This window comes from Gekko japonicus, unplaced genomic scaffold (assembly GCF_001447785.1).
Source record: "Gekko japonicus isolate JY-2015 unplaced genomic scaffold, Gekko_japonicus_V1.1 scaffold1186, whole genome shotgun sequence".
Taxonomy (NCBI): domain Eukaryota; kingdom Metazoa; phylum Chordata; class Lepidosauria; order Squamata; family Gekkonidae; genus Gekko; species Gekko japonicus.
This window is the reverse complement of record NW_015164221.1, coordinates 182,032-196,859: the sequence shown is the minus strand read 5'-3', so window position 1 is coordinate 196,859 and position 14,828 is coordinate 182,032. Positions and strand designations below refer to the sequence as shown.

At 47.1% G+C, this 14,828-nt stretch overlaps 1 protein-coding gene across 1 annotated transcript in view; it reads left to right on the top strand.

Moving 5' to 3' along the window:
* Positions 1-14,828, top strand: part of LOC107108133 (leukocyte elastase inhibitor-like) — a 36,031-nt gene that overhangs the window by 10,125 nt on the left and 11,078 nt on the right. The window contains exons 3-5 of the mRNA XM_015408533.1: positions 4,239-4,349; positions 6,792-6,911; positions 8,914-9,031. Of these exons, the coding sequence (XP_015264019.1) occupies positions 4,239-4,349; positions 6,792-6,911; positions 8,914-9,031 (349 nt within the window). The remainder of the gene's footprint in view (positions 1-4,238; positions 4,350-6,791; positions 6,912-8,913; positions 9,032-14,828) is intronic.

The following is a 14,828-nucleotide window of genomic DNA, read 5'->3' as shown; positions in this document are numbered from 1 at the left end:
TAGCACAGTGGGTATATCCCACTGTCTTAACATCTGAACTGTGTTAGTTCGAGCCCCGCGCTGGTGTGAGCAGCCAGACTGTTGTCCCCAGCTCATCGTCCACCCAGTGATTTGAAAGCTTCGGCGAGTAGATAAAAATGGGAACCACTCCTTAGAGAGGGTGGGCACGCCAATCTCCCTTGTGGGAAGGTGTTAGCTGACGGTCGGGATGTCCTGGTTGAGGTTTGGAAAAAAGGCGGAAGAACTTCTCGGCTACAAAAATCCCTGCAGTGGATGTCTCAGGCCAGGCTGTGGCAGTGTGGCGATTTGACGTACAGGTCCTGAAGCCTGGTCGACAAGCAGCCGTTTGGAAAATGACTGAGCCAAGCCAGAAAACGTTTACACCGTGCAGTGACAGCATGTTTAATTAAATGAATATATGTTGTCTTCCCTATCCCCTATGAACATTGTTAGCCCCCTGTCTATAATGTGTAACCGTAAATCGCTTTGAGCCCACTGGGGAAAGCGATTAATACATTTAAAGTATTATTATTATTAGAGAGAGGTTTATTCCTGCTAGTGTCATGGCAAGAGATTGGTGACAAATACCAACTGAGAGATTTATTTATTTATTATCAAATTTAAATAAAACAATATAAATACAAAGTGCTGGCGGCAGTTAAAAATTAACCTAGATGGTATATTTTCAGAGTAAATTTCCACTGCCCAGATGTTCCACGATGTTTCTGCTCATAATCAGTTGGATGTTAAAATCACAGACCAGAGCTCTGCAGTAACGGCCTGCAATAGTGGCCTGCAGTAGCGGTGGCCCCTAATTAAATGCCTGGCGGAAGAGCTCTATCTTGCAGGCCCTGCGGAACTGCAAAAGGTCCCGCAGGGCCCTGATCTCCTCTGGGAGCTCATTCCACCAGGTAGGGGGCGCCACTGAAAAGGCTCCGGCCCTGGTAATAGCTAGCTTGGCCTCCCACGAGCCAGGGAGGGTCAGCCGATTTTGAGACCCAGACCGTAGTGCTCTCTGGGGTATATACGGGGAAAGGCGGTCCCGTAGGTATGTCGGACCCTGGCCATATAGGGCTTTAAAGGTAAGAGCCAGCACCTTGAAGCGGATTTGGTACGCTATTAGAGATAGAGTTGAATAAGACATACGAAACCACTGTTCAATCCTAGGAAAGCGGGTTCTCTTTATCTCTAACATTCCTTGGAGCTACATGTTTTCAAATGAAGGAATGATAAACACTGTTCAGGAACTCGTATAACGAGGACTTCTCAGTTTGCTTTGCACACTTTACAGCTCCGTCGGGATGTCTCAAAGAGTAAAGAGCTCAGCCAAAGCAACGTCAAGAATAAGTACATCAAGATGTTGTATCGTTTTGTATTGTACTCATATTATCATTTACTGGCTTTGCTTATGTTCATGAAACGTACTTCATATATAATGAATGAATGCTAGTTAATACAGGAAATTTGTTACAAGGAAATTTCTTATAATAATACAACGAAGTGTGTTAAAGATATAGAAGAGTAATTTTCTTTGGTGTGCCCTAATTTCCCCCTGGAGGAAATGGCTGCTTTGAAGGGTGGACTCTATGGCATTGTACGCTGCTGAGCCCCCTCCCCTCCCCAAACCCCACCCTCTCTCAGAACCACCCCCAAAGTCTCCAGGTATTCCTGTATACATGCACACTGTTTATCTGTAATCTCTACCCTCATGACCAGAAATATTCAAAAAGTCAGTGTACTCAATAATGGGAATAGAGCCAGTGTGCATGTGATTTCTATATGGGTAGTTGTCCTGCTCATGCCCCAGTGACTGTGTGTATAAGCAGGGGGCCAGGTTGGTATGCTCATTCCTGTTCCCTTCCTCTGTAAGTAAAGGTAAAGGTTTCCCTTGCTCGAAAACCAGTCAAGTCCAACTCTAGGGTTGCGGTGCTCATCTCCTTTTCAAAGCTGAAGAGCCAGCGCAGTCCGAAGATTTTTCCGTGGTCATGTGGCCGGCATGACGAAACACCAAGGCGCACGGAACGCTGTTACCTTCCCACCGAAGTGGTACCTATTTATCTACTTGCAATTTCTTGCTTTAGAACTGCTAGGTTGGCAGGAGCTGGAACTAGAGATGGGAGCTCACTCCGTCATGCAGCACACTCGGGTCTCGAACTGCTGAACTACCGACCTTCCACAGCCTGCAGTTCAGCGTCTTAACCCCTTGAGCCACCGCAACTCCTATGTTACTTTGACCCTAAATATGTTGTCTGAATGTTGCTGAAGTCACGAGTAGCTGTGCCCTTTCTCCCAAGTAAAGAGACTCAGATCCAAAGGAGCTTGGCAAGGTCCCTGTCAGCCCTGACAAGTTGTTCATTAGAGTTTTCCCCATTTACACAGTTTCTAAAATAAGTCAAAAAAGGATGAGGTATTTTATATTGTGTCAATACAATTTGGTGTAGTGGTTAAGGGCGCGGACTCTAATCTGGGAGAACCGGGTTTGATTCCCCACTCCTCCCCTCGCACCTGCTGATGTGACCTTGGGTCAGTCACAAGCTCTGGCACAGCTGTCCTTGAAAAAGAGCAGTTTGTGTCAGCTCTCTCAGCCCCACCCACCTCACAGGGTGTCTGTTGTGGGGAGGGGAAGGGGAAGGAGTTTGTAAGCCGCTCTGAGACTCCCTTGGGTAGTGAAGGGCGGGGTATAAACCCAAACTCTTCTCCTTCTTTTACCTCCCAGGGTGTCTGTTGTGGGGAGGGGAAGGGAAAGGAGTTTGTAAGCCCCTCTGAGACTCCCTTGGGTAGTGAAGGGCGGGGTATAAACCCAAACTCTTCTCCTTCTTTTACCTCACAGGGTGTCTGTTGTGGGGAGGGGAAGGGAAAGGAGTTTGTAAGCCCCTCTGAGACTCCCTTGGGTAGTGAAGGGCGGGGTATAAATCCAATCTCTTCTTCTTCTTCTTTTACCTCACAGGGTGTCTGTTGTGGGGAGGGGGAGGGAAAGGAGTTTGTAAGCCGCTCTGAGACTCCAAGTGAAGGGCGGGGTATAAATCCAATCTCCTCCTCCTCCTCCTCCTCCTCCTCCTCCTCTTCTTCTTCTTCTTCTTCTTCTTCTTCTTCTTCTTCTTCTTCTTCTTCTTCTTCTTCTTCTTCTTCTTCTTCTTCTTCTTCTTGTGGCGTTTAACTTTTAAATGCTTTATTCAGAGAGACCAGCTACGCAATATTCTGATACCTTTGATACCAGCCTCTGAAATCACAGGTGTCCCTTGCTCATTAAAAATATGCCTTAGGCCCCGGTCACACAGAGCATTTGCCCCGCTGAAGGCACGGTACTCCGGCGGATTTTCCGGGCGCGATCTCACTGGAACATCTGGGAGGCGTAGCACTCCCATGGCCAACCCGCAGCAAGCTGCCGAAGCCGCGTAGGATCGACCTACCAGCAAATGGTTTGCCACGGGCGGCCTCTGGACTCCTGTGGTGTGATCGCGCCGGCGTCCTCTTTGTTGCGCGCACCAACGGTGTAAGCCCCGGTGTGCCGCCGTCAAGTCTGATCGCCTAATTGCGCATCAGATTGCAACGGCGCAAAGAGCCATGCCTCTCCCCTGCGTTTTCTGGCCCGTGTGACCGGGGCCTTTATGATGCTTTCAAATGCTACTCTGAACATATCTTTGATAGCCTTCTATTGAAAAAAGGCCATTGGCATGGCCCAGGAATTAATTTTTTAAAATTCACTTACCGTATTTATATCCTGCCTTTAAAAATTAAATCCCAGTACTTGTAAGTAAGGAGCTGCGGTGGCTCAAGTGGTTAAGACGCTGAACTGCAGGCTGTGGAAGGTCGGTAGTTCAGCAGTTCGAGACCCGGGTGCCGCATGACGGAGTGAGCTCCCGTCTCTAGTTCCAGCTCCTGCCAACCTAGCAGGTCGAAAGCAAGAAATTGCAAGTAGATAAATAGGTACCACTTCAGTGGAAAGGTTCAGTGTGCCTTGGTGTTTCGTCATGCCGGCCACATGACCATTGAATTGTCTTCGGACAGCGCTGGCTCTTCGGCTTTGAAACGGAGATGAGCACCGCAACCCTAGAGTCGGATTCGACTGGCTTTCAAGCAAGGGAACCTTTACCTTTACTTTTACTTGTAAGTAAGGCTAAGATACGGGTAGCCTTGGCGGTAATGATCTTTTTATCTGTTGTCTCTCTTGTCATACATATGGGTTTCCCCCATTCTGGTGAAGTTTTAATATTGCTTATGATTGCTCTCTGGTGTAGGTGCTCCACTTTGACAAGACTGTAGAAGGCAGGAGAACCGCTTCCTCAGAGAGAAGATTGCCCGCAGTTACATCAGGACTCCAAAGGGAGAATGACCCTCCCTGTCCAATGGTATGCCCAAAACAAAGTTAACAGGATTCAGTTTCTTGTGCCATTTACTGTGTTCAGTTTGGTTAGGGTTGCTAACCTTTTCCTTTCTTGCGTGTTAGCATATCAAGTTGTCGCTTCCGATTTATGGTGACCCCAGGGCTTTTTTGTAGAAAAAGCCCAGCAGGAACTCATTAGCATAATAGTCCATACCCAACAGCAGGAACTCATTATCATATTAGGCCACACCCCCATGTTACCAGAAGTGTGGTCGTCCAGCCACACCTACCTTTTGCTTCTTATTCTCTTTACCTTGTTTGTTGTCAAAACCCAGGGCTTTTTGCATGTTAGGCCACACACCCCTAATTGTAGCCAATCCTAATGAGTTTCTGCTGTTGGGTGTGGCCTATGATGCTAATGAGTTCCTGCTGGGCGTGGCCAACTCGGGAGCCAGCCGGAACTCCTTTCCTGTGCGTTCCTGCCCAAAAATAGCCCTGGGTGACCCTCTGAATGAATGATCTCCAAAATGGTGTATCGTTAACAGTCTCGCTCAGGCCTTGCAAACTGTGGCTTTACTTGACCGAGGCCATCCATCGCATGTTGTGTCTTCCTCTTTTCCTCGCGCCTTCAACATTCCCTAGCATGACTGCCTTTTCCAGTGATTTGATTTAGAATCCAAAGGCCAATAAAATCTGATGGAATGTTGGCTGGAGACTGGGCAACCCAGAACCATTAAGTCAGCTGGGATAGGGCAATCGCGAAAGAAAGAATAACCGGCATTGAGAGGCGGTCTGATCTGGCTAGATATCCAACTTTTAGAGCGCCTGTGTGAACCAAATACTGTGCCGCTTATTCTGCTTTCCTTGTCCATCTTGATGTACATAAGTGCAGAAAAGCCTTCACTTTGGCCAGGTGTTCAGTGCTCCCCTCAGCGGTGCTCCAGGGTAGGTACAAGGGAATTCCCTTTGCACAAAGGTATAGCAAATGTGGCTTAGGGAAGTTGAAACTATCATGCATATGATCCTCAGTGGTGTTCCCTCTAAGCTGAGTTAGTGTGAGCTAGTTCACCGTCTTTTTTAGCCTCCAGCTCACACATTTTTGTCCTAGCTCAGGAAGGAGGGGGCTCCAGAGCAAACTAAACTGTGCAGCGGCCAAATCGCTCGCTCACAACTTTAATGCCAGTAGCTCACAAAGCGGAAGTTTTGCTCACAAGACTCCACAGCTTAGAGGGAGCACTGATCCTCAGGTGTCCCTGGTATAAGGCGGTCCGCTCCAAATGTCTTGAGCCTATTGCAAAACCAAGTCCCAATATGACGGAATCTGATTATAGAAACTACATGCTGTCAGATGAAAATCAGTTTACCTCTAAGGCAGTTGCCAAATCCTGCCCCGTTTGCTGTTGTATTAGAAAAGCCCGCTTAATCATGTCTCAGTTTTAAGCTGATCTTTTGACTTATATTTTATGCAATTTCTATTGGTTGTTACTTTATTTTATGCATTCTTATATGTTTTGTGTACTTTTTAGCCATTTTTGATAAAGTTGGTGTGTTTCTGCTGATTCACTGGCTTGATGCCATAATAAACTATCTATGGCTCCGGTCACACGGGCCGGAAAATGCGGGGGGGGGGAGCGTGGCTGTTTGCCCCGGGGCAAAATAACACGCGGTTGCGCGATCAGACCTCCCGTGGAGGTCACGTGGTTAGGGGGGAGGTGCCAATCACAGGACAATCCTGTGGTGCGGCAAAGAAGCGGGGTGGGGCAAACGGGGTTGTGGGGTTTTTAAAAAACTGACGTGTGCCCATGCTCCATTGGGTGCTTGTGCGCATCCGTGGAGACTTGGGGAAAAAAACTTTTTGTGAGGGGACTTGGGCGAGCGCCGGAACTACCACTGGAAACGCGATCAGACGCCCGCCCTTGCCCCGCGGTTTCCGGAAACTAGTACCTCGGAGGTACTAGTTTTTTACAGCGTATCTTCGGAGTGAAGCCTTGGGTGAGCCACGGGAGCTCTACGCTTCCCAGATGTGGTGGTGAGATCGCACCCTGAAAATCCACCTATCTTCCGTCTCTCTAGTGTGCCTAATGCTCCGTGTGACTGCAGCCTATCTATGTCAGCTAGAGCTAGAGCTGTGTAGAAGGAAGGTAACATCTTGAGCCAGTGAGTGAGAAAATAGTAACCTGAAGCTGGCCGAAAGAAAGATAACGTGTAGCAAGTAGACTTGAAAGCACAAATCAAGTTAAGGATAAAAACTTCAGGGGATAAGAAATGTTATATCTATGTACCTGAATCACTCCAATGTTGTTTTAAGTCTTCAATAAAAGTTAACTCTTTTCTGGTTAACCTTGCTGTACTATGTACTGCAAGGGAACCTTTACCTTTACTTACTATGTACTATGTGGTCAAACGTTTTAATATCTAGGGAAACGTTCATGTATTTTAAAAATCTTTTCCTTCCTATTGTGCTTAGGATGGAGGAATCAACTTACAGTTCAAGAACCTCCTTTCTCAACTGAATAACCTTGGAGATGGTTACCTGCTGAGTCTCGCAAACAATTTGTTTGCACAAAGAGGATATGAATTTTTTCAGGTATGTGCTCTCTCACTTCCTAGACATAACTGTTATGCTGGCCCTGCAAATAGGAAACTTCCTATATCTAGAGGCTGATCCCCCCCCCCAATTTTGAGCCTGAACCTAAGAACCCATAACCAAATTCTTATGCTAAAGAGCCAACAGAGAAACATCTAGAAAGACAGCAGTATCCTTTTCATTTTTTTAAATGTTACTTTATTAATGGTTAAGTACACAAAAAAGAGCAATCCAAAAATAAAACTATTATAACATTATCGACTGATAGATACTCCCAGCAAACCTAGGTTTTCGTATGATTTTCATACACCCACAAAACAACTCATATTGATGCATGCTTGCAATAGCCTTACAATTTTAACCAGATTATGTAATCATTTCTACACGGAAGAACTTCATTGTGTCTCAGAAACCCAATAACTGGCTTCCAGTTTTCATCATAATCACAGGGTGAAAAAGACAACTGGGAACTAATAAAGAAAGAATTGTTTACTGTTTTCCCCATGATATAAACATCTCAAAGTTTGTCAAACCAGGCATCTACGGAAGGCCCGTTTGGGTTTTTCCAATTGGCTGCAATCACCTGTAGTGCAGCTGCAATCAATATCGAGACCAAGGAACGTTGACTCTTTTCCATTGAATAATCCAGCCATAGATCAAAAATAAAAAGGTCTGGAGACATAATGAGAGAAATGTCTACCACAAGTGTGTCAAACATGCGGCCCAGGGAGCGAACCAGGCCCCCGGAGGGCTTCTATCAGGCCCGCAGTGGAACTGGCTGTCTTCTGCTTCTTCCAGTTTTGCTGCTGCTGCGTCATCGTAGGTTTGCAGCTTACAGATACACACCTGAACAGCATACTCAAGATTGCAACAGCACAGACATTTTGATGCAATAATTCAGAGCAAGAGGTGTCAGTTATCAGACACTGTTAAATAAGCAAAATATTGCAAAAGTGCTAATGTTTTAAGCAAGTTTTTATTTTAAGTAAAAAAAAAACACCTTTGTGTTTGTGTCCTTTATAAAGTTTCTATCTCCGCTCCCTGGCATTACATTTTATGACACACATGGCCCGGCTCAACAAGGTCTCGTTTATTTCAGATCCAGCCCTCATAACAAATGAGTTTGACACCCCTGGTCTACCATTTGTGAGATTTTTTTCCAGCAACTGTGCCCCAAAAGGATTGGATCACTGGACAGGGCCATCATAGATGTACACCCTTTCCAGCAAAGTGGGCTACAAGAGGATCTAATTTTATTAAGTTTGGTTAGGCACAAGTACCAATTAAAGGCTGCGGTCATGCAGAACATTAGCCACGCTAGAGAGACGGAAGATAGGCGGATTTTCCGGGTGCGATCTCACTGCCACATCTGGGAAGCGTAGAGCTCCCGTGGCTCACCCGAGGCTTCCCACTGAAGATGCGGGGTAAAAAACTAGTACCTTTGAGGTACTAGTTTCCGGTAACCGCGGGGGAAGGGCGGGCGTCTGGTTGCATTTCCATTGGCATCTGGCGCCCGCCCATGTCCCCTTGCAAAAAGTCCCCCCCCCCAAGTCTCCATGGATGTGCACAAGCACCCAATGGAGCATGCACATACTTTGGTGTACAGAAAAAAACAAACCCGTTTGCCGCACCGCACTGCTTCTTTGCTGCGCCGCAGGATTGTCCTGTGATCGGCACCTCCCCCCTACCCACGGGACCTCCACAATACCTCCACGGAACCTCCATGGGACGTCTGATCGTGGAACCGTGCGTTATTTTGCCCCAGGGGCAAACAGCCACACCTCCCCCCACGATATCCGGCCGGTGTGACCAGGGCCAAAGATTATCTTATAAAACTGAAGCTTTAAAGGAATGACAGATGATTTGTTAGAAGAGGAGTTCCATACTTTCTGCCATTCTTTAGGAGTTAAAGTCTGCTTAAATTCTTTCTCCCACACCTTAGTATAAGTAGGGGGTTATTCTTTTCATTCTTGATATTATTTTTACTTTTTCTGCTCAACAGCAATATCTTATGGATGCAAAGGACATCTATGGAGCAACGCTGCAAACTGTCGATTTCTACGGCTCCTTAGAGGATGCCAGGCAGACAATTAATGCTGTGATCGACAAACAGACGCAAGGTAAGCAAGTGCAGGGAAGACAGGCATTGGGACTCATTTATTTATTTTATATATTTAATACATTTATTAGCCACCTTTCTCCCTTGCAGGACTCGAGGCAGCTGACAATATAATTAAAACATCATAAAAACACAATAAAAATAACAATTATAAAACCCAATTAAAAGTCACAGTTTAAAAATGCCAGTTTGGACTGCTGATAACTGAACCAGATAATAAGATAAATTAAACAGTCTTCAACTGCCTCCTGAAGATCGACAGTGAGGGGGTTAGGGAGGTTGTTCCATGGTTGTGCGGCTGGCACTGAAAAAGGTTTCTCTCATGTGCCCTCCAGTCAGGCCCGTAGCTAACAACTTTTTGCTCAGGGGGCCCATGTTTTTCTCAGGGGGCCCATCACCAATGTTCCCTCTAAGCTGTGGAGTTTTGTGAGCAAAACTTCTACTTTGTGAGCTACCGGCATTAAAGTTGTGAGAGAGCAATTTGGCTGCCGCATAAATTAGGTTGCTCTGGAGCCCTACTTCCTGAGCTAAGACAAAAATCTGCGAGCTGGAGGTTAAAAAACTGTGAGCTAGCTCACATTAACTTAGTTTAGAGGAAACACTTCCCACCACTATATGTTTGTATGGTACTGCCATGCCATGCTCATACTTCTAAATAATAACTAAATAATAAATGCAAGTGGTTTATTGCACAAATGTTTCAAGGGAGGGGAGAGAGGAAGAGAGAGCGAGAGAGAAAGAGGGAGAGGGAGAGAAATAGGGGAGGAGAGAGGGGGGTGGGAGGAAGAGAGAGGGAGAGGGGGGGAGGGAGTCTGGCACAAACTACGTAATTTATGCAGCAGCCAAATCGCTTGCTCACAACTTTAATGCCAGTAGCTCACAAAGTAGAATTTTTGCTCACAAGACTCCACAGCTTAGAGGGAACATTGGTGCTGATACACTGGGTACATAAGATGGCAGGCTGGAGATACCTTGCAGCCGAACAGTTTGCCAATCAATGGTCTTCCTGAGCACAGTGGTGGAGGCCACATGTTAGAACTACCGGCCTCCTTGGTAATAGTGGGGGCCAGTGTTCCCTCTAAGCTGAGTTAGCGTGAGCTAGCTCACAGTTTTTTAGCCTCCTGCTCACACATTTTTATCTCAGCTCAGGAAGCGATGGCTCCAGAGCAAACGAATTGATGCCGTAGCCAAATCGCTTGCTTGCAACTTTAATGCCAGGAGCTCACAAAGTAGAATTTTTGCTCACAAGACTCTACAGCTTAGAGGGAACATTGGTGGGGGCGGCTCCTAGTTGAAAGCCTGGTCAATAAACCTTTGTTGGTCTGAAAGGTGCCCCGCTGGACTCTAAATTTGCTGTAACCCAGAATTCAGTCAGGCTCAACTCAAAGCAAAGTCTGCGCCCAAAAGTGCTGCTCACCCTCCCCCCCGTCTGTGGATCGCCTTTTGCACCCTTGCATTCCTTCCACCATTGCTGTCCTAGGACACCCCCCCATGCACTTTCTGCTCACCCATTCCTGCGGTCTGGGGCTGATGCAGGCACAGAGACCCTCTTCCCCACTGTGGGGGGGGGAGGCTCTGGCCGGAAATGACATGCGTTGCCACCGCCCTCATTCTCTCCAGGAGGGCAGACTCCCCCCCTCCTGTGCAAGAAGCTGAGCAGGCGGGCGGGGCGGGAAAGGGGGAGCCTTCGCGGGCAGCGCACCTGAATCCCGGCTGACTCCCCCCCCAAACCCTGCAGATTCCCCGTTTTTAGAAACTGCAAAGTCAAGGAGGTGAAAATGCATCAGGGGAGGGATGGGTTGAAGAAGGAAGGAAGGGAGACTGCTGTCTGTGCCCGGAGGGGCTTGGCCAAAGTTAGCGGAGCCCTCAGCCTTGGAGGGGCTTCTTGTAAGGGAGTGGCCAGTGGGGGAAGGCTGGGGAGAGACCCTCCCTCTTCCGAAGGGCCCCGCAGCCGCCCCACCCACGACCCCGGAGGATGTGTGCTTGTGGGTCTCTTTCGTTTATCTGTGCAAAGCCGGGAGGGTGCCTGCAGCGCCTTCCTTGGGGCGGAGAGCTTCCCTGTGTGTGTGGAGGTGATGCACTGAAGCAGGGTTCCTTTGCAGGGCGGGCCGGGCCTAGAGACTCTCTTTGCCTCCTCCTAGAAGAGTTTCCCCAGACGCATCATCTCCGCTGCCTGGGGGGGAGGAGGGGGGAGCAGAGGATCGGGGGAGGGGGCCTGCAAAACCCACGGGGGAGGCCGGGCCCCGAGGGCCCCACGCAGGCTACGGGCCTGCCTCCAGTGATTATAATTCCCAAGGAAGGAACATGTGGGAGAAGACAGTCGTCAGACTGCCCAGTTTCAAGCCACGTAGAGCTTTAAAAAACCCAAAACCTTAAACTGGGGCTTGGAGCAGATTGGTGGCCAGCATAATTTCCTCTATCTTTTGGTCTTTTGAGCACCTTACAGTGAGAGTCGTACCAATTATTTCTACCGTTTGTCCCCTGTCCCCTGGGCTTTGCTGTCACCAAGGAAGGCTTGAAAAAGTCAATTAAATCCACGAAAAATCCATGTTCTCAGTTATTTGGGAGTCTGTATATCTGGTTTTTATCAAGTCCATTTGTGTTTTCACTTTGGCTTCAATGGCTTCACACCCCCTCAGTGATCTTAAGGTGTTATGTGTCTGGTTTAGGGCTAAGTTCTTTACCTTAGGTGAGAGACGGTAAGCATCTAGATGTAATGATACTTGAACAGGATAATGATCACCCTCCCAAATAATCCTTCACTTCCAGGGATCCCACTCTTCTGAAAAAGTTAGCCGAAGCAACAAAACCGTCTAATGCACTTGCCTCTAAATGATTTATACAAGTAAAATCTCCTTTTCCATCAAACTCTTTGCATCCATTAAATATTGACAGATCATTCTTTAGTAGTAAGGATGCAAAATGTCTGCCCAATCCATTAATTTTCTTGTCTTTAGATCTTCTGTAACTCGTAATCGGAAAGTCCTTTATTCGAGTTTTATAGCTGTTCAGAAAAAGGGTCCTCATTTGTCTCCCCAACTCTAGCATTAAAATCTCCAGCCATTAGGATTGTGGTTGTAGGATGAATCCTGGCCAAAGATTCCCCTGTCTATGTGTTCTGTCCTTTGTTTTTGTAAATAAAGTTTTGGTCCCTGCCACACGGCAGGAAAAACACCGGCCAAAGTGCGGCTAATTAGAGCCGCACCAAAATAGAGACGCCGCGGCCGGATCCCACGGATCCCCTGAGCCGCGGTGCCGTTGCTCCCCGGCATGATCAGATGCCGGGGAGGAAGACACGGTGGGGGGGGGAGGCTGCCGAACTGCGCATGTCTGAGCATGCACAGTTCGGCCAGGAACTAGGGATGCACCGGCGAAAGGACGCGCCAGCGATCCCACGGCCGGCCTTGATGCGGCCGTCCCAGAAGAACCACCTCGGTAGGTGGTTCATTTTTTCTCCATGTTTTGGGCGGAAGGGCCGGATTGGGGACAGGTAAGCAACGCTTCCCAGATGTTGTGGTGGGATCGCGCCCCTTTGCTCTGCCCCCGATCCGTCCCTCTCCCGGCCCAAAACCTCTTGTATGACCGGGGCCTTTATGTGTTTTTCTACATGCCTACCATCTGGTAGGAAATCCCCACTCCTACAAGTATGTGGCCTTAGACAGGGTAAAAAGTTCTTAGAACATTCCTGTAAACCGCCCAGAGACCCCTAGGGGTAAGGCCGTATAATAAGTCGAAAATTAAATAAAAATAAATAAATAAATCTACCAGAATATTCATCCCCCCCTTCTTTCCCCCTTCTTAGCCTGCTATTGTCCCACTCTGGGGCTAAGATTTGCAGAAGCCTCTACACTTTGATTTTAAAAGGCTTGATTCCACAGTAGCTGAGGCATCATCCTCAGAATTCTGGCTTTTCTTTCTGCACTGAGAACTTCAGGCCCACCAGGAAAAAAACATTTGCCCCACAAGCCACAAAATTGTGGCCACAGGCCTGTGTAGGACATATGCTCCCGGTAGCTGGCTCTAATCAGCAATCCAGCCACAGCATTCTAAAGTAGCTGCCGAACACTCTTCAAGGGTAGCCCCAAGTAGGGTCCATTACAACAATCCAGTGCAGATGTAACTAAGGCATAGGTCATTGTGGCTAGATCCGACTGAACCAGGAAGGGGTGCGGCTGACACACCAGCTGAAGCTGGGCAAAAGTACTCCATGTTGGAAATGTATGTGTTTAAAAGGTCTGACAATTCAGTCATTATAGGGTTAACTTGTTTGCCTAGTTGCTGTTGTTTAGACTGACCTGGAAGGGATACCTGGCACTGAGCCAATGGGGAATTAGCCCGGGAAAAGTAGCTTTCTACTGTGATACAGATTGGTTGTTTATTTCAGGTGACTTCCTTTCTAGGGGTCAAGAAGAAGGAGAGATTCTCCATTATCTCTGTGCTAGTGTTTGACTATAGGCTGCTTAGAAAATGTAGCTGTTAGTGTTATATTAATTTGTAGTAATCCTGTATACCTTTTACCCTTAGAAATAAAGGTTTTTAAAAGCAAAGAAATCTCTTCTTTCCAATAGAGCAAGATCCATTGATAGTCTGAGTATTAAACACTTTTGACTATTTTACAACACTCCAAACCACAGCCATCACCTGATTTTCTAAGGAGACCACTGTGTCGACCAGCACTCCCAAGCTGCAGACTTGGTGTGACGTCCCCTTATTTGGGGAGGTCTAGTTTTACTTTAAAATGTTCTTTCAGTTTTACTCTGTAGGGTATTCTGGCTGCCACCAGGGAAATTTAGGTTTTCCCAACCTTTTCCTATAATATTTTTCCTACTGGTTTTGGTATTGTGACCCAGGGTCTGGGCTTTCAAAGGACTATGTGTTTCCTGGGAAGAATTTCGTTCAGAACTTGTGTCTTAAATAAAAGTAGATTTATTTGATGTTCACACACTCTTCCCTCTTATTGACAGGGATCAGGGCATGTCACTTTGTAATAATATTTTCCTTAGACCATATATGGTCACTGTTTCTTTATGCTTTAACTTTTCATAACACACATAAGACTTCTCTCTCTCAGACCTTAAAACGAACAAACTGCTTAACTCTTTTACTACCCAGAACCAAATATTTCCCTCACAGGGATGAGTCTCCTTAAACTCAGAGACAGCACTTAACTCATAGCAACTGCTTTTACACAGCACACTCTTCTGACTGACTGTTTTAATCAACTGTCATACCTAACAGACACACCAGATAGACATTCCAATCATCCACACAGCATCCATTCCAAACCTCCTCCCCCTCTCTGTCACTCACCAATCATATCACTTGCTTGAGTCCAGCACTCTAGATTATCCTCACACAGCCATGCCAACCAAACTTTTAAACACACACACACACAGTAAAACATGAAATCGTTACACTTGGTTTTTCAAGGGGAGTGTAGTCCCATCCAAGGCAGGGGAGATCTCCAGTCCCTTTCTACTAACTCGGAGAACTCCCGTTTTGTCAGGATTTAGTTTCACGTTGTTCAATGTCATTCAGCCCATTACTGATTCCCAGCACTGGTTTAGAGCATCAACAGCATCCCTGGAATGAGGTGGAAAGGGAAGGCAGAGCGGGGTATCACCTGCATATTGGTGACCCTGCAGCCCATACCTCCTGATGACCTCTCCCAGTGGCTTCATATAGATATAAAACAGCATGGGGGATAAGAAAGAGGCCTGTGACACCCTACAAGTCAGTGGCCATGGGGCAGAGCAGGCCTTCTTGCCACAAAAGGAACAATTGGAGGCTTGTAGGGA